The sequence below is a fragment of the Drosophila miranda genome, assembly GCF_003369915.1.
Source record: "Drosophila miranda strain MSH22 chromosome Y unlocalized genomic scaffold, D.miranda_PacBio2.1 Contig_Y1_pilon, whole genome shotgun sequence".
In the NCBI taxonomy this organism is placed as follows: Eukaryota; Metazoa; Arthropoda; class Insecta; order Diptera; family Drosophilidae; genus Drosophila; species Drosophila miranda.
The window spans coordinates 52,647,215-52,670,261 of record NW_022881603.1 but is presented as its reverse complement, the minus strand read 5'-3'; the positions used below and the strand labels follow the sequence as shown (position 1 = coordinate 52,670,261).

The 23,047-nt window shown below is 41.0% G+C and overlaps 3 protein-coding genes and 1 long non-coding RNA gene across 4 annotated transcripts; 1 reads left to right on the top strand and 3 right to left on the bottom strand.

Moving 5' to 3' along the window:
• Window positions 1-4,298: 4,298 nt before the first annotated feature.
• On the bottom strand, window positions 4,299-5,956 carry LOC117189638 (rho GTPase-activating protein 19-like). The gene is made up of 4 exons (XM_033394757.1): window positions 5,849-5,956; window positions 5,195-5,786; window positions 4,705-4,916; window positions 4,299-4,554 (listed from the first exon to the last, which is right to left on the bottom strand). The coding sequence occupies exons 1-4, from the start codon at window positions 5,889-5,891 to the stop codon at window positions 4,511-4,513; spliced, it is 891 nt and encodes a 296-aa protein (XP_033250648.1). The 5' UTR covers window positions 5,892-5,956; the 3' UTR covers window positions 4,299-4,510.
• A 2,723-nt stretch (window positions 5,957-8,679) lies between these two features.
• On the bottom strand, window positions 8,680-10,702 carry LOC117191727 (rho GTPase-activating protein 19-like). Its single transcript, XM_033396514.1, has 4 exons — window positions 10,107-10,702; window positions 9,820-10,040; window positions 8,888-9,757; window positions 8,680-8,816 (listed from the first exon to the last, which is right to left on the bottom strand). Exons 1-4 carry the CDS (start codon window positions 10,241-10,243, stop codon window positions 8,680-8,682), a joined length of 1,365 nt encoding a protein of 454 aa, XP_033252405.1. The 5' UTR covers window positions 10,244-10,702.
• A 490-nt stretch (window positions 10,703-11,192) lies between these two features.
• On the top strand, window positions 11,193-22,631 carry LOC117189647. Its single transcript, XR_004473494.1, has 3 exons — window positions 11,193-11,257; window positions 22,029-22,285; window positions 22,348-22,631. It is a non-coding gene; the product is annotated as an uncharacterized LOC117189647 (long non-coding RNA).
• On the bottom strand, window positions 20,031-21,689 carry LOC117189637 (rho GTPase-activating protein 19-like). The gene is made up of 4 exons (XM_033394756.1): window positions 21,357-21,689; window positions 21,073-21,290; window positions 20,210-21,010; window positions 20,031-20,139 (listed from the first exon to the last, which is right to left on the bottom strand). Exons 1-4 carry the CDS (start codon window positions 21,491-21,493, stop codon window positions 20,096-20,098), a joined length of 1,200 nt encoding a protein of 399 aa, XP_033250647.1. The 5' UTR covers window positions 21,494-21,689; the 3' UTR covers window positions 20,031-20,095.
• Window positions 22,632-23,047: the final 416 nt, after the last annotated feature.

Here is a 23,047-nt window from a genome sequence, read left to right as displayed (position 1 = left end):
AGTAAATATACTGACTACAAACATACAAGACGCGGTAAAACTAGCCACTAAAAATGTAAACTCCAATCAAGGACACAGACCTGGGAATTCAAACAGACAACGAAGGATGGATAAAGCACGCTACAAACTAGACGATGAAACTAGAGCTCTTCTGCAAATAAAAAACGAACTGAACCTCAGATTTCAAATATTCCGCACAGAAGAGGCTAAAAAACTGTACTAGGCCGCCCAGAACACCCTCAGGAAAAAATTACAAAAATTAAAAACAAACAACATTAATCAGCAATTTGAAGGTATAAACACGCAAGACAGATACAAAATGGCAAAGCTCTGGAAAGTAACAAATACAATCAAGAGACAGCCACAACCAAACTGGCCCATTTGCACGCAGACGGTGAACTCTAACCAACGACCCGAATGGACCAAGAGTAACGAAGAGAAAGCCGAGGAATTTGTCTCTCACTTTGAAGAACGATTCAAACCCAGACATACAAGCTCAGAAAAGGAACGCGAGACGACACAAAAAGACCTAGACATTGAGAAACAGAAGCTGACGGATGCAGCAACAAAGACACAAACACGTCCTCTCAGACCATTTACACTCCCAGAACTGACAACCGAAATCAAAAACTTGATCTTGAATAAATCCCCAGGCAATGACAGAATAGACAATGTGTTAATCAAGACTCTCCCAAAGAAAGCCCTACTATACATCCTCCTGATCTTCAACTCAATGTTGAGATTGGGACACTTCCCGCAAGCTTGGAAACACGCCACAATCACATTACTTCTGAAGCCAAATAAGCCTGCTCAGTCGGTAACATGCTATCGCCCAATCAGTCTCCTTTCGGGATTGGCTAAAACCTTTGAAAAACTCTTTATCAAACGATTATTTGATTTTGAGGATTTCTCTAGAGCCCTTCCCACACATCAATTTGGGTTTCGAAAAGAACATGCCACTGAACAACAGCTAGCAAGAGTAACGCAATTCATTATGGGGGCCTTCGAAGAAAAACAATACTGCTCAGCTGTTTTTATAGATATATCTGAAGCGTTTGATAGAGTATGGCACACCGGTCTGCTATATAAGCTATCAAAACTGGTGTCTCTTCAGGCCTTCAAGCTACTAGAAAGCTACCTAAATGAAAGGACCTTCGAAGTAATTACCAACAATGGTATTACATCGAGAATTTGAAAAATAAAAGCCGGGGTTCCTCAGGGCAGCAATTTAGGTCCTCTTCTATACAGCATTTACTCATCTGACGTTCCGCTACCAAACTGCTTGAATGGATATCACCCCACTTCGATACCGGTGTTGAGGGAAAAAAACAGGATGTTAGCTACGTATGCAGATGACACAATTATCATGAGCAGAGCGGACTTCCCCTTGACTGCGGCAAAAATGAACGAACAATACCTAAATAAGTTCAGTGTTTGGGCTAAAAAATGGGAAATGGGCATTAACGAAAAGAAAACAGCCCACGTATTTTTCACATTGAACAAACTTAGCAAAACACAGCAAGAAAGTACGCCTAAGTTAAATGGACAAAGAATTCCTAACAAATTCAAACAAATGTATCTTGGGGTTATGCTCGATACCATGTCAAAGCCATTATAAATAAGACAAGAACTGCGTCAATAAAACTCGATTGGATTATTGGCTGCAAAAGCCGGCTTGCCAAAGACTGCAAAGTGACCATCCTAAAACAATTAATCATGCCAATTTGGTATTATGCTTTTCCAGTTTGGGGTGCTCTGGCTTCTGACTCATTAGTGAAAAAGATACAAACACTCCAAAACAAACTAGTGAGGAGGGCAGTTAGGGCCACAAGATATACAAGAAACGACAATATCAGAAGTGTATATAATATCAAAACTGTCGAGGAGGTTTACGAGAAGGCTAGCGGCCGTCTCGCTAATTCACTCGTGGATCACTCAAACTCCGAATTGGCCAGACTGCTGACCAACCCCCATGTCCCTAATAGATTGAAATCTAGCCGCCACAGATATGACAATCAACTCCGGAAGTTTATCCTCCCGCGTTGTAATGGACAACGTCAGGAACAACAAAATCCAGATCTGGATCCGACTCGATACTATTCCGAAGCTGAGCGCAAAGTTATAGCAGAGAAGTATGTACCCATCCTGAGGAATGGACTTCCTACTCTGCTGAGGTTAGAAAATGAAGAACAGGAAAGACTGGAAGAGGCTAAAATGGACAATAGAGAGGCCGAACGGAAGAAAAAACCATACAAACACCCGGACAGATTCTGCGAACTACAAATAAACGTGTACAGCTCAAGGGAAATATACTAAGGAAACAATACTTGAAAGAATCAGGGGCCAACCATTGGGTATACCAAGAACTATAGTGCCAGACCACAGAGGGGATGAAGAGGAAGGCGTCCTCCAGCCGAATGGTTAAGACTTGATCCAATGGTACAGCAAAAATCCAGAAAGTATAAACCTACAAATAAAACTAATTAAAAGCAGCCAAAACATAACTTAAACCGCTTACCAAATCACCTCCAAGCAAACCAATCAAAACCTGCAAATAAATCAGTCAAAACACAAATTAATTTACTTACCACGCTAGCTTCCAAACAAACCAATCAAAACCTGCAAATAAAATACAATCAAAATCAGCCAAAACAGAAATAGACTCGCTTACCAAATTCAACGCAAACCTCCAAATAAACCAATTGAACCTGCAAATAAAATACAATTAAAATCAGTCAAAACACAAATTAATTTACTTACCACGCTAGCTTCCAAACAAACCAATCAAAACCTGCAAATAAAATACAATCAAAATCAGCCAAAACAGAAATAAGCTAACTTACCAAATTCAACGCAAACCTCTAAATAAATTAATTTAGCCTGCAAATAAAATGTAGCTAAAATTAGCCAAAGGAAAAGCGCAAATAGACTTACTTACCAAACTCAACGCAAACCTCCAAATAAACCAATTGAACCTGCAAATAAAAAAAAATTAAAATCAGTCAAAACACAAATTAATTTACTTACCACGCTAGCTTCCAAACAAACCAATCAAAACCTGCAAATAAAATAAAATCGAAATCAGCCAAAACAGAAATAGACTCCCTTACCAAATTCAACGCAAACCTCCAAATAAACCAATCAAAACCTGCAAATAAAATACAATTAAAATCAGCCAAAACAGAAATAGACTCGCTTACCAAATTCAACGCAAACCTCCAAATAAACCAATTGAATCTGCAAATAGAATACATTTAATAATCTGCCAAAACACAAATTAATTCACTTACTACGATATCTTCCAAACAAACCAATCAAAACCTGCAAATAAAATACAATCAAAATCAGCCAAACAGAAATAAACTAACTTACCAAATTCAACGCAAACCTCTAAATAAATTAATTTAGCCTGCAAATAAAACGTAGCTAAAATTAGCCAAAGGAAAAGCGCAAATAGACTTACTTACCAAACTCAACGCAAACCTCCCAATGGACCAATCGATCCTGTAAATAGAAAATAATTAAAATCAGTCAAAACAAAGGTTAAAAATCCAATAAATATAACAACACAAATTACCTAACTGGATTCCTGACACTTGATCACCAAACCTACAAAACATAAACCTGAAAATAAAATAATATTAAAATCAGCCAGGAGTTTCATATCATCCACAGAAAGAAGCATATGCGCCGCTGTTCTTCTTAGAGTTGCATCGGTTGGATTCGGCCAGGAAAAGAGGGACGAGGCGATGCCGCGCTTGCGTTGCCGATGCTTGGAGGTCTCCCTGTCGTCCATACCTCCGTTTCGCACCGGATGAGGGGTCCAGGAGCGGCGTTACAAAATTTGTATGCCTAAGTCAAAAAAAAAGAAAACACAAGCCAATCTTAACTTTGTTTACAAAAGCCAGTAATCGATAACTGTATAGTATTTTTCTGTATCTTTTTTATCAATGTTACCGTAATGTTAAACAAATACCTAAATGTTAAAAAAATTGTAAATGTTTCCATAAATAATGTTATATGTTGCAGTGGACACATTCAACCAGGTGGCAGCGAAGTGGAGCGGCTGGCCTGCTGATAATCGTCTATCGTTTGATATGGGTTGAACATTTCAAGTGTTCCACTGGGGAGAATCCGCTTTGCACCCGGTTCCTTGTTTTGTGTTAATGCAATAGAGGTGTTTTTCCCTAGATAACATTCTATTTTGTTTCAAGTATGGCACTGCACATACACACAAGCCATGGTTCGACGATAATTTACAGATAATTTCCACTCATCATATCCTCAGAATGGATTAGTGCTTTGGGTACATTCAAGTCTTTATTACGTCGCATACAAAAGTGTTTACAGTTTCAGTTTAGCCGCATTTATGGCATAGCTGCAGGATGATCGAAATGGTGTTATATAACGAAACGGCTGGGTGCAGTGATCCATATGGATTTCTACTTCTTACGCTCTGCCTCCTCCATGGCGCGCATCATTTTGGCATCATGCTTCTCGTGATGCTCCCTTATGGCACGCTGGAGCTCCTCGCGATGACCTGCAGCGGTGTGCCTGAAAGGAGCGAGTGGAATCAATGAGCTGTTGACCGTCGAGTCGTCCGAGATGGATTCTTCAAGGGTTTGCTCCGGTGACATGGTGGAGCGAGTGGAATCAATGAGCTGTGTCCCAAAGGAACGCAACGGAGTGGAGACAATGTGCTACCTTGTCCGTTTTGCTTGTTAAACTGCTTGATGAGGCGACGCTTCTTGGAGGACTCCGGAAGGCTCTGAATGTGCGCGTACAGCTGCGCCAGTGCAGTGTCCGTGTAATTGCTGTTGTTTGCCGCTGCCGTGGCGGCACGATCTACAAAAGTGTACACCGTGTTGACCGTCGAGTCGTCCGAGATGGATTCTTCAAGGGTTTGCTCCGGTGACATGGTGGAGCGAGTGGAATCAATGAGCTGTGTCCCAAAGGAACGCAACGGAGTGGAGACAATGTGCTACCTTGTCCGTTTTGCTTGTTAAACTGCTTGATGAGGCGACGCTTCTTGGAGGACTCCGGAAGGCCCTGAATTTGCGCGTACATCTGAGCCAGTGCAGTGTCCGTGTAATTGCTGTTTGCCGCTGCCGTGGCGGCACGATCTACAAAAGTGTACACCGTGTTGACCGTCGAGTCGTCCGAGATGGATTCTTCAAGGGTTTGCTCCGGTGACATGGTTTTTTTGCGTTTGCGCTCAAGAAAGTACGCCCGAATATCGGTGGCTAGCTTTCCGGGAACTTCGAAGATTTCCAGACCCTGCTGAATCATGTAGGACCCAATGCTGGACATCTTCTTCGCCGTATAGTGGAGCGCCTCAGGCGGCATTTGCCTGGGGCAAATCAGGTGCGGCGTATACAAGATGGCCAAATTCTCCGCGGACATCTTGTTGCTCTCCTCACGCGCTGCCACCGAATGGAGCATTTTAATAATGTGCTGCAGTAACTCGCGATGCTCTTCGGGGAGCAGGAGAAGGAGCAGCTGCACCGAGTTGAGAAGATGTTGTTGGCGCTCTGCGGTAGCCGCCACCTGACCCCCCATTAATGCCTGGCTAAGCGGCGCTATCTGAAGATGTGCTGGAGAGTGGGCGTCTGTAAGCAAAGGCTCTGGCAGCTCGGCCAGAAAGCTCTTAAAAACAGTGGCACAGTCGTGAGCCGAGAATCCTGTCAGTTCCAAATCCAAGGGCTGGTCGTGCTGTATGTGCATTCGTAGCTCGTTCTGCCTGGAAACGGCTCCTGTCGTGCGAAATAGTCCCTCCTGGGTGAGATCTGCAGAATAGCATTTCCGCATTTAGAATAATTCAATTTTCCGGACTCTCCCTGTCACTTACTCTTCTCCAGCATAAGAAACTCTTTGAGCTCCTCCAGGTGCATCAGAAAGCCTGCATCAATTTGATGCTGCAGCGTTTCAGTGGGACTGTTGCCCGCCGACTTACTGCCTGCCCCAGCCGTGCAATATTGAACTGGCAGAGCTGTCACTGGCGTCCAAAGAACATTTTGTGCGAAAACGCCATGTCAATGTTAAAGAATTATAAGCTGTACACTAATGCTTCTTTATTTACAGCTGAAATTAGTTAGTAAATCTCTTAAAGAACTCGAAATTACAAATTTCGGACCAGCCGATTGAGGCGCCCATACACATGGCGCCAAAGCTGGCCGATAAACCGGCTATGGAACTGAAACTGACACGCAGACCGTTATTTGGCTTGACAAATTGCCCTGCATGAGATAACCAAAGCGTCGACGCTGGCGTACAACTGGCACGCTGGCCGAGGGGGAAATACTTGAAGTTGGAGAGAGTCGTAGATCAGATTCTACAGTTTCCCTTTAGAACGGCGGCGGAGGCAGAGGTGTGGAAAGCACGCTTTAACGTAAGCAAAAGTCCCCAAAAAGCAATCGGAATCTGAAACAGCTAATTAAATGACTGCTGATATGCCACCGCCACCTCCACCCACCCCCAATACACACACCCCGCCTATTGTTATAAGAACAATCAAGTGCCTCTATAACAATCCGTTCGCTGCCAGTCGGCTATCTGGAGCTACTGATTATACTTTTGCGCGGAACTTAGGCACTTTATATTTCATCTTGCTACGCTACGAAAATGGTATTTATTACACACAGATTGAATCAGTATCGGATCACCGCAAAATTATATATCTGCTATAGGAAACATCAGCCAGAACTATAATTTGTACTGGATCGTGCTTTAATATCACTATACGCTCATACATAAGTACCAAATATAGATGGTTGGGTATGTTGCGTGGGGAGCCCAACATCCATTTTGAAAGATACAGATTTATTGGTCATCTGACTTTAGGAGCACATGCATGCAGGATACTTCCAATTCTAGAAATCCAATATATCTATGTGGAATTCCACTTACAAGAGTATTTCATTTTAGGCGTAAGGCTTCATTTTCGGGGCATTTTTATACCCGATACTCAAAATGAGTATTGGGGTATATTAGATTTGTGGTAAAAGTGGATGTGTGTAACGTCCAGAAGGAATCGTTTCCGACCCCATAAAGTATATATATTCTTGATCAGCATCAATAGCCGAGTCGATTGAGCCCTGTCTGTCTGTCCGTCTGTCCGTCCGTCCGTCCGTCCGTCCGTCCGTTCCCTTCAGCGCCTAGTGCTCAGAGACTATAAGAGCTAGAGCAACGATGTTTTGGATCCAGACTTCTGTGATAAGTCACTGCTACAAAAATATTTCAAAACTTCGCCCCGCCCACTTCCGCCCCCACAAAGAACGAAAATCTGTGGCATCTACATTTTTAAAGATCAGATAAAACCAAAAACGCAGAATCGTAGAAGATGACTATATGTTCTAGAGTGTAAAATATCAACCAGATCGTATAATTATTATAGCCAGAATCAAGAAAACAATTTCATTCTTTCTCGCTCTGTCTTTTTCTAACACACAGCTTTCATAGTCGGTTTTGCCAATTGCAAAATATGAGTTCAAGGATCTCAGAACCTATAAGAGCCAGAGCAACCAAATTTGGTATCCACACTCCTGTGATATCGGACCTTGACCGTTTCGTGTCCAAATTTCGCCACACCCCCTTCCGCCCCCGCAAAGGAAGAAAATCTGGGGCATCCACAAATCTCAGAGACTATTAAAGCTAGAGTAACCAAATTTGGTATCCGCACTTCTGTTAGATCTCACTACAAAACGTATATCTCAGAATTTCGCCCCACCCCCTTCCGCCCCCACAAAGGACGAAAATCTGTTGCATCCACAATATTGCACATTCGAGAAAACTAAAAACGCAGAATCATAGATAATGACCATATCTATCAGATTGCTGAATCTGGATCAGATCGGATCATTTTTGTAGCCAAAAGGAACAAATCAATTTGCAGTGGCTACGCAGCCCCCGACGTCACGCTCAGACTGATTTTCTGTCTCTCTCGCACGCACTCTTTGTCGTGTCGTTCAATATTAGCGGTGTCTGCCGGAGAGAGCCATACTGACTTAGTATCGGGTATAACTGTAGAGTTGCGGTGTCCGCAGCAACTCACAACGTTCCACCTCGTTCTATTTATTGCATCGTGTGAAAGTAGATAATAGCATTACCTACCAAAATAATTGAATGGGCGTAAATCGCCTGGAGAGCATCTAATCTGGCTCTTAACACACATCATCGTACTCTTCACGCCGAAAACACATGTAGGTAGGTTTCTAAACTGTGACAAAATTCCTATTCCAACCGTCACATGGCGGTCAAGTTATCAGGAAAGTGGCGTCCTCATTGATGTTGATCGTTTAGATTTGAATTTGTATACGCGTGTGGAGGAGCATCGAACGGGCAGTGGACACATTCAACCAGGTGGCAGCGAAGTGGAGCGGTTGGCCTGCTGATAATCGTCTATCGTTTGATATGGGTTGAACATTTCAAGTGTTCCACTGGGGAGAATCCGCTTTGCACCCGGTTCCTTGTTTTGTGTTAATGCAATAGAGGTGTTTTTCCCTAGATAACATTCTATTTTGTTTCAAGTATGGCACTGCACATACACACAAGCCATGGTTCGACGATAATTTACAGATAATTTCCACTCATCATATCCTCAGAAAGGATTAGTGCTTTGGGTACATTCAAGTCTTTATTACGTCGCATACAAAAGTGTTTACAGTTTCAGTTTAGCCGCATTTATGGCATAGCTGCAGGATGATCGAAATGGCGACGCTTCTTGGAGGACTCCGGAAGGCTCTGAATGTGCGCGTACAGCTGCGCCAGTGCAGTGTCCGTGTAATTGCTGTTGTTTGCCGCTGCCGTGGCGGCACGATCTACAAAAGTGTACACCGTGTTGACCGTCGAGTCGTCCGAGATGGATTCTTCAAGGGTTTGCTCCGGTGACATGGTGGAGCGAGTGGAATCAATGAGCTGTGTCCCAAAGGAACGCAACGGAGTGGAGACAATGTGCTACCTTGTCCGTTTTGCTTGTTAAACTGCTTGATGAGGCGACGCTTCTTGGAGGACTCCGGAAGGCTCTGAATGTGCGCGTACAGCTGCGCCAGTGCAGTGTCCGTGTAATTGCTGTTTGCCGCTGCCGTGGCGGCACGATCTACAAAAGTGTACACCGTGTTGACCGTCGCGTCGTCCGAGATGGATTCTTCAAGGGTTTGCTCCGGTGACATGGTTTTTTTGCGTTTGCGCTCAAGAAAGTACGCCCGAATATCGGTGGCTAGCTTTCCGGGAACTTCGAAGATTTCCAGACCCTGCTGAATCATGTAGGACCCAATGCTGGACATCTTCTTCGCCGTATAGTGGAGCGCCTCAGGCGGCATTTGCCTGGGGCAAATCAGGTGCGGTGTAAACAAGATGGCCAAATTCTCCGCGGACATCTTGTTGCTCTCCTCACGCGCTGCCACCGAATGGAGCATTTTAATAATGTGCTGCAGTATCTCGCGATGCTCTTCGGGGAGCAGGAGAAGGAGCAGCTGCACCGAGTTGAGAAGATGTTGTTGGCGCTCTGCGGTAGCCGCCACCTGACCCCCCATTAATGCCTGGCTAAGCGGCGCTATCTGAAGATGTGCTGGATAGTGGGCGTCTGTAAGCAAAGGCTCTGGCAGCTCGGCCAGAAAGCTCTTAAAAACAGTGGCACAGTCGTGAGCCGAGAATTCTGTCAGTTCCAAATCCAAGGGCTGGTCGTGCTGTATGTGCATTCGTAGCTCGTTCTGCCTGGAAACGGCTCCTGTCTTGCGAAATAGTCCCTCCTGGGTGAGATCTGCAGAATAGCATTTCCGCATTTAGAATAATTCAATTTTCCGGACTCTCCCTGTCACTTACTCTTCTCCAGCATAAGAAACTCTTTGAGCTCCTCCAGGTGCATCAGAAAGCCTGCATCAATTTGTTGCTGCAGCGTTTCAGTGGGACTGTTGCCCGCCGACTTACTGCCTGCCCCAGCCGTGCAGCCTGTGGCAGGTCCGCGATTCTTCTTGGAGAGGCGATTCCACTTCTTTATCTTGCCCTTATCTTCGTAGACGATTTCATGGCACGGCATGTCGAACCTGCAACCCATAAATCGGTAAGCACTATATTTCGATGGGATGGCAGCGTCGCTCGTGGCAACTTACTCGTCGGTGTTTAGTTCCAGCTCGAAGGAGAGGTGCATGCGCACCAGAGACTTGTATTTTTCATAATTGCTGTTGCGCATGCGTGTCGCTAGGTCGCGGTCATTAAATTCATTGATGTTCGCGTATTCCATGTCCATTGTTATACGCAAGGGCGTATACAGGGCGACAGCAGTAGCCAAAGCAACAAAACAACAACAGCACAGCACAAACGAAAAGGACTTCCGTAGATTCGAATCCCAGCACTCACACGCTCACTTTAACAAATATTACTTTTCTAAAAGTACAATATAGAAGGTTTGTGGCCTGACAGCATATTTGTTGATAGCTTTGCTGGTGGAATTTAATTGCGGAAAATTGGGCGAGACGCGCTGCAAAAATTGAAATATTGAACTGGCAGAGCTGTCACTGGCGTCCAAAGAACATTTTGTGCGAAAACGCCATGTCAATGTTAAAGAATTATAAGCTGTACACTAATGCTTCTTTATTTACAGCTGAAATTAGTTAGTAAATCTCTTAAAGAACTCGAAATTACAAATTTCGGACCAGCCGATTGAGGCGCCCATACACATGGCGCCAAAGCTGGCCGATAAACCGGCTATGGAACTGAAACTGACACGCAGACCGTTATTTGGCTTGACAAATTGCCCTGCATGAGATAACCAAAGCGTCGACGTTGCCTGACAGCATATTTGTTGATAGCTTTGCTGGTGGAATTTAATTGCGGAAAATTGGGCGAGACGCGCTGCAAAAATTGAAATATTGAACTGGCAGAGCTGTCACTGGCGTCCAACGAACATTTTGTGCGAAAACGCCATGTCAATGTTAAAGAATTATAAGCTGTACACTAATGCTTCTTTATTTACAGCTGAAATTAGTTAGTAAATCTCTTAAAGAACTCGAAATTACAAATTTCGGACCAGCCGATTGAGGCGCCCATACACATGGCGCCAAAGCTGGCCGATAAACCGGCTATGGAACTGAAACTGACACGCAGACCGTTATTTGGCTTGACAAATTGCCCTGCATGAGATAACCAAAGCGTCGACGCTGGCGTACAACTGGCACGCTGGCCGAGGGGGAAATACTTGAAGTTGGAGAGAGTCGTAGATCAGATTCTACAGTTTCCCTTTAGAACGGCGGCGGAGGCAGAGGTGTGGAAAGCACGCTTTAACGTAAGCAAAAGTCCCCAAAAAGCAATCGGAATCTGAAACAGCTAATTAAATGACTGCTGATATGCCACCGCCACCTCCACCCACCCCCAATACACACACCCCGCCTATTGTTATAAGAACAATCAAGTGCCTCTATAACAATCCGTTCGCTGCCAGTCGGCTATCTGGAGCTACTGATTATACTTTTGCGCGGAACTTAGGCACTTTATATTTCATCTTGCTACGCTACGAAAATGGTATTTATTACACACAGATTGAATCAGTATCGGATCACCGCAAAATTATATATCTGCTATAGGAAACATCAGCCAGAACTATAATTTGTACTGGATCGTGCTTTAATATCACTATACGCCCATACATAAGTACCAAATATAGATGGTTGGGTATGTTGCGTCGGGAGCCCAACATCCATTTTGAAAGATACAGATTTATTGGTCATCTGACTTTAGGAGCACATGCAAGTTAACGTACCCAATTCTATTGAGCTCTTATACGAGTTGTAAACAATCTTTGGCTTTCCAAAACGAAAACAATTTCAATCTTGGGCCTCCGCCTAATTGATTTCTAAGATGTACAATCTCAAGGGCTCCCGCCGCAATCCCAATCTTTGACACTCGCCTAAATGGAAAACCAATGTTTGCCCACACCCGGCTTCTCATAAACAATCTCACTCCCGGCTTTCTGCAGATCCTGCACTTTAGGCATTTTACAGTTCTCTCTTTGGATGACGAAATCCAATACTCGGGATGGCGAAATCAATTGAAATGTTTATAGAAAAACTATTCCCGAAAGGGATCAACGATGCAAAGATCAGAAAGTTCAAGTCAGTCTTGATCCAGAAGCGACACCGCAAAGTCGAGCTAAAAATTAAGATCGCGCAAACCCTTTGTCCGGAATCCTTTGTGACCCTCTACCTAAATCTATATCAGTGAAGTTAGAAGTAAAATAAAAACTTTTTAAAAACACAATCCGCTACCGCAGTTATTTAATTGGCGCCCAACGTGACGTTGTATAAAAAGCACCGAATAATAAAAGTGTTGCGTCGTGCCGAAACCCGAAGGACAATTAATTAATGGAATAAATCCTTCAGATATAAAAACGCGGGGTGACTGTGAGATATAAGATAAGAAAAAGTGAGATAAAAAGGAAACAAACCGGAGCTTAGGGTGTGCAAAAATAAATACAATATACCATACAAATACAAATACAAATACAATACAAAAGCTAATCAAGACAATTCAAAAATACAAAAAAACCAAAAAAAACCAAAGTTTTTAAACAAAACCAACCAAACCAAAACACAAAGAAAGTGAAACTATCAGCTAAACCAAAGAAGGAATACCCCAGAAGACCCAGTTAAACAAAGAAATTTAAGAAGGAAGACCCGTTCGAAGACCTGTCAGCCAAATCAAGAAGGAAGACCCGTTCGAAGATCTGTCAGCCAAACTAAGAAGGACGACCCCTACCGGATAGTTCGTGAGCAAAAGTTGTATTAATAAATATATAAGTTCAATTAGGTTATATTAGATTATAAAAACAAACATATAAGAAAAATTTAAGGTGGATCAACTAACTTTAGATTTTGAAAAACTAAAAATGATTAACTCACAAACAAGGACCGATCTCACTGCAGATCTGGTCAAACAATTGATAGCACTTCAAATTTCACAAGTACAGGAGCAAATTGTAAATTTAAAACAACAAATAGAAACTAAATCCGATCAGGTATCAGATTATCAGGCAGAAACAATAGACGAGACAATAAAAGATGACACCACATTAAAGGTAATAGAATCCCTACCAATTTTCAATGGTGGATTAAACCAATACGTAGGATGGAGGGAAGCTGCAGAAACTGCAGTGAAGTTATATAAGAAAGGAAGTAAGCAATATTATATTGCCTTAACAATTTTGAGAAACAAAATAACAGGACCAGCACATGACGCAATGACCAACCAAGGGACAGTTTTAAATTTTGATGCCATACTTTAACGACTTGACTTTGTTTACAGTGATAAGAGACCAATTTACATAATAGAACAGGAGTTAAGAGTTCTCAGACAAGGGAACCTTTCAATAATAGATTTCTATAACGAGGTTCACAAGAAAATGACCTTGTTAATAAATAAGACAATAATGACTCACGGAAAGGACAGTGAAATCACGAAAGAATCAAATAAGAAAATTAGAGACAACGCCTTACGCATTTTTGTCACTGGCCTAAACGGCGGCATTGCAGAAATCCTATTTTCATTGAATCCCCCAGATTTACCGAATGCCTTGGCAAAGGTACAGGAATTGCAATCAAATAACATTCGGGCCCAATTTGCCTACCAATTCAGTGGCCCCAGAAATTCAGGGAATAATAACTACAATACATTAAGATTCAACCAACCAGAAACGAAATCCAAACGAAATGTCGGAACAACCGGCTAATAAAGCAATGCGGATAAATAACATTGAGGAGGACCATTTTTTAGATCAGCCCCGAAGTAGGTCTGCCCTACTTAAAAAGAGTAGATAAAAAAATAAACAGAGAATTAAAAGTTTTGATAGATACGGGAGCAACTTCCTGTTATATAAAAAAGGGAATTTACGAAAATAAAAAAGAATTATCAATTTATAAGAAAGTTGCTACAGTGAATGGGTTTTCAATAATTAAATATTTCCATAATATAACTATTTTCAACACAAAACAAGTGTTTTATGAAATAGATGGAATGGAGGCAGATTTACTAATAGGATTTAACCTATTAAAGAAAATCGGAGCTGTTATTGATACAGGAAAGGGGACTTTAAGTTATAAAGACAATGAGGAGAAACTAATATATGACGAGGTCCTTTCTTTAAACAAATTAACCTTTATAGAAGGAAAAACCATCCTTCCGTTGAAGGAATATATAATAAAAAAATATTTTGAAGAAGAAAAATAAATGAAAAGTGATTCAGTAAAGGTAGAAGGAAGTTTATATAGCTTGGGATCAAAAAATCCTGAGCACGCCGACGAAGAATTATCCGTCAATAGTTTGGGATTCAAATATCCTGAACCCGCCGTCGTTGAATTATCCGACATCCAAAGTTTTAATAGTTTGGGATTCAAATATCCTGAGCACGCAGTTCAAATAGTTTGGGATTAAAGAATCCTGAACACGCCGTCTTTGAATTATCCGACAATGAACAATTTAAAAGTTTGGGATGCAAAAATCCTGAACGCGCCGTCGTAGAAATATCCGACATTCAAAATTATGCGAATTCTGAATTGAAAAAAATGAAATTGTATAACACAATAACCTACAAAGAGGACAATTTAGAAAATCTCAGAGAGAAAATGGTATCTATCATCGAAGAAGGCCATGCCAATATAAATTTACAGTTACCGTTTAGAACGGATATAAAAGGAGAGATTAACACTGAACATGATAGACCGGTATATGGCAAGCAGTATCCATACGCTTATTCGGTTAACGATTTCGTTAATAACGAAATAAGTAAAATGATAGATGAAGGTATAATCAGACCTAGTAAAAACCCATATAATTCACCGGTAATAGTAGTACCAAAGAAGGGAGTAAATGAGGACGGAACTCCTAAACATAGATTAGTAATAGACTTTAAGAAACTTAATGAAAACACCATACCGGATAGATACCCTATGCAAGATCCTTCAGTAATCCTTGCCAATTTAGGTAAGGCAAAGTATTTCTCGGCCATTGATTTAGAGTCAGGTTTCTATCAGATTTTAATGAGGGAATCAGATATTGAAAAAACATCTTTTTCCATAAATAACGGCAAATATGAATTTCTAAGAATGCCTATGGGATTGACGAACGCTCCCAGAATTTTCCAAAGGGCAATGGACGATATACTTAGAGAACAAGTTGGGAAAACTTGTCACGTCTATATGGACGATATAATAATATTTTCAAAAACTATAGAACAACATTATAAAGATCTAATTCATATAATACAGATATTGCAAAACGCTAACATGAAAATTTCCCTAGAAAAGTCTAAATTCTTTCAATTGGAAACCAAATTTCTGGGATACATTGTTTCCCAAAATATCATTAAAACAGATCCAGACAAAATCTCCACAATACAAAACTATCCAATTCCTAAAAATATCAGAGAGCTACGTAGCTTCTTAGGACTAACAGGGTATTACAGAAAATTTGTCCGAAATTATGCTACAATTGCCAAACCATTAACAAAATATCTGAGTGGAGTAAATGGGAAAGTTTCACGAAGGGCATCCAAGAAAACATTAATACAGCTGGATGAACCAGCAATGGGAGCATTTAATAATTTAAAGGACAGTTTAATAGCACATATTGAATTAGTACAACCAGATTACAATAAAAAATTCACATTAACCACAGATGCATCGGACATAGCAATAGGTGCAGTTTTGTCGCAAGATGGGAATCCCATAACATTTATTTCTAAAACTTTAAGTAAAACCGAGCAATTATATGCTACTAATAAAAAGGAATTATTAGCTATTGTATGGGCATTAAAAAATTTGCGAAATTATTTATACGGAGTGAGTGGAATTGAAATACATACAGATCACCAACCTTTGTCCTTTGCAATGTCGCAAAAAAATCCAAATGTTGAAATGAAACGTTGGTATTCCTTCATAGAAAGTTTCACACCAAAAATCATTTATAAGCCAGGCTCAACTAACGTAGCAGCGGACGCTTTATCTCGGATTAAAATAAATCATATGACAGATAGTGATGTCGACCAGATAGATTCAGAATCAGACATAAATACTCAGCATTCAGCAGAGAGTAGTTTTGAAAACGTCATTCAAGAGACTAGCAAGCCTCTAAACCAATTTAAACAGCAGCTACTATTAGCGCAAGGGAGATTCACAGTTCATGAGTTAGTAAGAGTTTATGAAAATACCCGACATATTATTGAATTTGATACGGTAGACAATCTGCTAATCATTTTAAAAGAATTTATTCAGCCTCACTTAACCACAGGAATACACTGCACTTTAGAAGATTTATACCTTATCCAAAATAAGCTAAAGGAAAACTTCATAAATAAATTTCTCTTCACGAGAAAGTTCCTCCAAGATGTAGTAAATTCAGAAGATAAAGCTATAATTATAGAAGAAACACATTGCAGAGCCCATAGAGGACTAGACGAAAATTACAAACAAATAACTAAGCTGTATTATTGGCCAAACCTGCACAAAAAATTAAAAGAATATATAAAAAATTGTGAGATCTGTAACAAAAACAAAAATCACAGACACCCTGTAAAAAGCTCCCATTCCAGCAAAAGAAGGAGATCAATTACACTTAGACATATACTATGCCCAAAACCTAACATTCATAACTTGTATTGATTCTTATTCCAAATACTTGGTGGTCAAGGAAATTCAAAGTAAATTAAACATTGAAAATAAGGTAACGGAAATTTTGCAACACTTTCCGTTAGCAACATCTTTAATGACTGACAACGAACCAAGCTTTGCTTCAGCACAATTTAGATCATTCATACAAAGAAGTAACTTAACTATTTATTATGCTGATCCCAGACACAGCACCTCAAATGGTCAGGTAGAAAGGGTACATTCCACACTAACAGAAATAGCGCGGTGCATCAAGGATGAACTAAATCTAACAGATTATTCAGAAATAATAATAAGGGCGGCACTGAAATATAACCTGACGATACATTCAACGACCAATCAAATGCCATATAACATATTGTATAACAAAATAGAACACAAGCATAATCCAATATTACTTAAGGAAGCTCAGACCAAAATGCTTAAGCTACATAACAAAGATAGAAGAGAAAAAGATTATAAAATAGGAGAAGTAGTTTATGAAAAGAAATTCGGGGAAAGAAATAAACTTCAATCCCGATACAAAAAGCAGGTAGTTAAGGAAAATAGACCGAATAAAATTATAATCAACAATAGAAACAGAATTATACATAAAGATAACATCAAATATTAAATTTTTTTTTTTCCAGAAAATGTATGCGAATATACTAATACTGACTTTTGTTATATTGACGACTTCGGAAGTAATTGACTATACGCATAGTGACTATCTATTGCTCAAAGACGACAGAGACGTTTACACTTATGAAACATACGCTGAACTTTTCCATATTACTAATTTGAGTTTTTATAGAGAGATAATTGATAAAGAATCCAAATATGTCAGCAAATCCATTAATTCAGACGATGAGTGGGAAATATCAATGGACTTAAGTCTATTAAAATTAATGATTTCAGAATTAGTTCCAAAACGGAATGAAAGGGGAATAAATGAATTAGGTACCATTTGGAAATGGATAGCAGGCAGCCCTGATCATGACGACTTTTTGAAAATACAAAATAAAGTAAATGAATTAACTGAAAATAATAATAAACAATTTGTAATAAATTCCAAATTTTTCAAAGAAATTGAAATGCTATCAAATTCATTAAAAAATGTCATCTTCAATGAAGAAACGATACTGAGAAAGCATCGCTTAAAATTAATAACTTTTGACCTACTAAATTTAGTTGATACCATAACCCTCTTAAAAGTAAACATTTTCAATACAAAAATTTTAAATAAAAACGAACTAGAGGACATTTATAAGCATGAAAAACATCCTGTTGAACTGTCTGATCTGCTGGACATTGCAACGGTTAAAATAATTCGAAATGCTGATTTAATAATCATTTACATAAAATATCCTCAAATTAAAGATATTTGCAAGTTTTACCATGCAAGAGCCATCTCACAAAATGATGGAATGTTAGTTATAAGTGAAAAAGTTTGTGAATGTAAGGAGAAATACTATTTAATGAATAATTTTAAAAGTGAAACTTTTAACAATTACGCACAAATAAATTTAAAGAAGACCTGTTTCACCAATTTACTTAATGGCTTTAAAGCCAACTGCACTAAAAAAAGGGAAAAAAAAACAAAAAAATAGACATCATTCAGGATGGTGCCATATTAGTTTCAGGCAAAAATATCGTAGACAATACTACTTTGTTAGGATCGTATCTCCTTATATTCAACAACACAATTGTAATAAATAATATAACCCACATAAATGATAAGGGTAAAATTCTAAGATATATATCGCATCATAGATATAGCGATTTTGAATTAGTTGATTATATACAATCGAATGATAAGCAATTTTCTTTTGATAATGTTAATATTTACAATCCCCTTATAACATTAGGTAATACGGCCTTACCATTAACAACATTATTCTTAATCATTTTGATATTGATAATGTTATTTTACTTCGGCTATAAATTAACCAAATTTGTACTTATTAAATCAATAAGAATACCGTCAGAAGAAATAGTGGAAAGCAACATTCAAATACTGTCAGAAGAAATTAGAGCTCTATCAGAACTTCAAAATGTATCGGGACGAAACATTTAAGAAAGGGGGGAGTTAACGTACCCAATTCTATTGAGCTCTTATACGAGTTGTAAACAATCTTTGGCTTTCCAAAACGAAAACAATTTCAATCTTGGGCCTCCGCCTAATTGATTTCTAAGATGTACAATCTCAAGGGCTCCCGCCGCAATCCCAATCTTTGACACTCGCCTAAATGGAAAACCAATGTTTGCCCACACCCGGCTTCTCATAAACAATCTCACTCCCGGCTTTCTGCAGATCCTGCACTTTAGGCATTTTACAGTTCTCTCTTTGGATGACGAAATCCAATACTCGGGATGGCGAAATCAATTGAAATGTTTATAGAAAAACTATTCCCGAAAGGGATCAACGATGCAAAGATCAGAAAGTTCAAGTCAGTCTTGATCCAGAAGCGACACCGCAAAGTCGAGCTAAAAATTAAGATCGCGCAAACCCTTTGTCCGGAATCCTTTGTGACCCTCTACTTAAATCTATATCAGTGAATTTAGAAGTAAAATAAAAACTTTTTAAAAACACAATCCGCTACCGCAGTTATTTAATTTGCATGCAGGATACTTCCAATTCTAGAAATCCAATATATCTATGTGGAATTCCACTTACAAGAGTATTTCATTTTCATTTCCGGGGCATTTTTCTATTTATTGCATCGTGTGAAAGTAGATAATAGCATTACCTACCAAAATAATTGAATGGGCGTAAATCGCCTGGAGAGCATCTAATCTGGCTCTTAACACACATCATCGTACTCATCACGCCGAAAACACATGTAGGTAGGTTTCTAAACTGTGACAAAATTCCTATTCCAACGGTCACATGGCGGTCAAGTTATCAGGAAAGTGGCGTCCTCATTGATGTTGATCGTTTGGATTTGAATTTGTATACGCGTGTGGAGGAGCATCGAACGGGCAGTGGACACATTCAACCAGGTGGCAGCGAAGTGGAGCGGCTGGCCTGCTGATAATCGTCTATCGTTTGATATGGGTTGAACATTTCAAGTGTTCCACTGGGGAGAATCCGCTTTGCACCCGGTTCCTTGTTTTGTGTTAATGCAATAGAGGTGTTTTTCCCTAGATAACATTCTATTTTGTTTCAAGTATGGCACTGCACATACACACAAGCCATGGTTCGACGATAATTTACAGATAATTTCCACTCATCATATCCTCAGAATGGATTAGTGCTTTGGGTACATTCAAGTCTTTATTACGTCGCATACAAAAGTGTTTACAGGTTCAGTTTAGCCTCATTTATGGCATAGCTGCAGGATGATCGAAATGGTGTTATATAACGAAACGGCTGGGTGCAGTGATCCATATGGATTTCTACTTCTTACGCTCTGCCTCCTCCATGGCGCGCATCATTTTGGCATCATGCTTCTCGTGATGCTCCCTTATGGCACGCTGGAGCTCCTCGCGATGACCTGCAGCGGTGTGCCTGAAAGGAGCGAGTGGAATCAATGAGCTGTGTCCCAAAGGAACGCAACGGAGTGGAGACAATGTGCTACCTTGTCCGTTTTGCTTGTTAAGCTGCTTGATGAGGCGACGCTTCTTGGAGGACTCCGGAAGGCTCTGAATGTGCGCGTACAGCTGCGCCAGTGCAGTGTCCGTGTAATTGCTGTTGTTTGCCGCTGCCGTGGCGGCACGATCTACAAAAGTGTACACCGTGTTGACCGTCGAGTCGTCCGAGATGGATTCTTCAAGGGTTTGCTCCGGTGACATGGTTTTTTTGCGTTTGCGCTCAAGAAAGTACGCCCGAATATCGGTGGCTAGCTTTCCGGGAACTTCGAAGATTTCCAGACCGTGCTGAATCATGTAGGACACAATGCTGGACATCTTCGCCGTATAGTGGAGCGCCTCAGGCGGCATTTGCCTGGGGCAAATCAGGTGCGGTGTAAACAAGATGGCCACATTCTCCGCGGACATCTTGTTGCTCTCCTCACGAGCTGCCACCGAATGGAGCATTTTAATAATGTGCTGCAGTAACTCGCGATGCTCTTCGGGGAGCAGGAGAAGAAGCAGCTGCACCGAGTTGAGAAGATGTTGTTGGCGCTCTGCGGTAGCCGCCACCTGACCCCCCATTAATGCCTGGCTAAGCGGCGCTATCTGAAGATGTGCTGGATAGTGGGCGTCTGTAAGCAAAGGCTCTGCCAGCTCGGCCAGAAAGCTCTTAAAAACAGTGGCACAGTCGTGAGCCGAGAATCCTGTCAGTTCCAAATCCAAGGGCTGGTCGTGCTGTATGTGCATTCGTAGCTCGTTCTGCCTGGAAACGGCTCCTGTCTTGCGAAATAGTCCCTCCTGGGTTAGATCTGCAGAATAGCATTTCCGCATTTAGAATAATTCAATTTGCCGGACTCTCCCTGTCACTTACTCTTCTCCAGCATAAGAAACTCTTTGAGCTCCTCCAGGTGCATCAGAAAGCCTGCATCAATTTGTTGCTGCAGCGTTTCAGTGGGCCTGCCCGCCGACTTACTGCCTGCCCCAGCCGTGCAGCCTGTGGCAGGTCCGCGATTCTTCTTGGAGAGGCGATTCCACTTCTTTATCTTGCCCTTATCTTCGTAGACGATTTCATGGCACGGCATGTCGAACCTGCAACCCATAAATCGGTAAGCACTATATTTCGATGGGATGGCAGCGTCGCTCGTGGCAACTTACTCGTCGGTGTTTAGTTCCAGCTCGAAGGAGAGGTGCATGCGCACCAGAGACTTGTATTTTTCATAATTGCTGTTGCGCATGCGTGTCGCTAGGTCGCGGTCATTAAATTCATTGATGTTGGCGTATTCCATGTCCATTGTTATACGCAAGGGCGTATACAGGGCGACAGCAGTAGCCAAAGCAACAAAACAACAACAGCACAGCACAAGCGAAAAGGACTTCCGTAGATTCGAATCCCAGCACTCACACGCTCACTTTAACAAATATTACTTTTCTAAAAGTACAATATAGAAGGTTTGTGGCCTGACAGCATATTTGTTGATAGCTTTGCTGGTGGAACTTAATTGCGGAAAATTGGGCGAGACGCGCTGCAAAAATTGAAATATTGAACTGGCAGAGCTGTCACTGGCGTCCAAAGAACATTTTGTGCGAAAACGCCATGTCAATGTTAAAGAATTATAAGCTGTACACTAATGCTTCTTTATTTACAGCTGAAATTAGTTAGTAAATCTCTTAAAGAACTCGAAATTACAAATTTCGGACCAGCCGATTGAGGCGCCCATACACATGGCGCCAAAGCTGGCCGATAAACCGGCTATATACTGTGGTAGGACCGATCCCTTGGACATGTTGTGTTCTGTTCTGTTCTCCGTTCTCTCTGCGGAGGCAGAGGTGTGGAAAGCGCGCTTTAACGTAAGCAAAAGTCCCCAAAAAGCAATCGGAATCTGAAACAGCTAATTAAATGACTGCTGATATGCCACCGCCACCTCCACCCACCCCCAATACACACACCCCGCCTATTGTTATAAGAACAATCAAGTGCCTCTATAACAATCCGTTCGCTGCCAGTCGGCTATCTGGAGCTACTGATTATACTTTTGCGCGGAACTTAGGCACTTTATATTTCATCTTGCTACGCTACGAAAATGGTATTTATTACACACAGATAGAATCAGTATCGGATCACCGCAAAATTATATATCTGCTATAGGAAACATCAGCCAGAACTATAATTTGTACTGGATCGTGCTTTAATATCACTATACGCTCATACATAAGTACCAAATATAGATGGTTGGGTATGTTGCGTGGGGAGCCCAACATCCATTTTGAAAGATACAGATTTATTGGTCATCTGACTTTAGGAGCACATGCATGCAGGATACTTCCAATTCTAGAAATCCAATATATCTATGTGGAATTCCACTTACAAGAGTATTTCATTTTCGGCGTAAGGCTTCATTTCCGGGGCATTTTTCTATTTATTGCATCGTGTGAAAGTAGATAATAGCATTTGAAAAATTAGAAGAGTTTTTCTAATCAATTACCGAAAACTTTGGGTGGCTGTAATTTAAATTATTTATTTGGCGGGGCGAAAAACTTGATACGCTCGATCTAATTCAAGGTTGGCGAGCAACTATATTTTCTTCACAATTCAAATCTCTTACTCTAGCTAACCTACGGTGGCAAAGCGGGGCGAATTCGCGAAGAGCGAGAGAGCGAGCTTTTATTGCGCTCCCGCTTTGCCCTAGCCTAACTTACACTAGACTTCATAATTCAGATCAATAATTAATAATTGTGGCCATGGATGGAAGGTCACGCAACACCGGCCCCGTTGAACGCCTGCATCGGCTTCAACACATTGGGAGCGGCGCTAATTTGTGTATGGGCCGCCGAAAAAACGCTCCAGT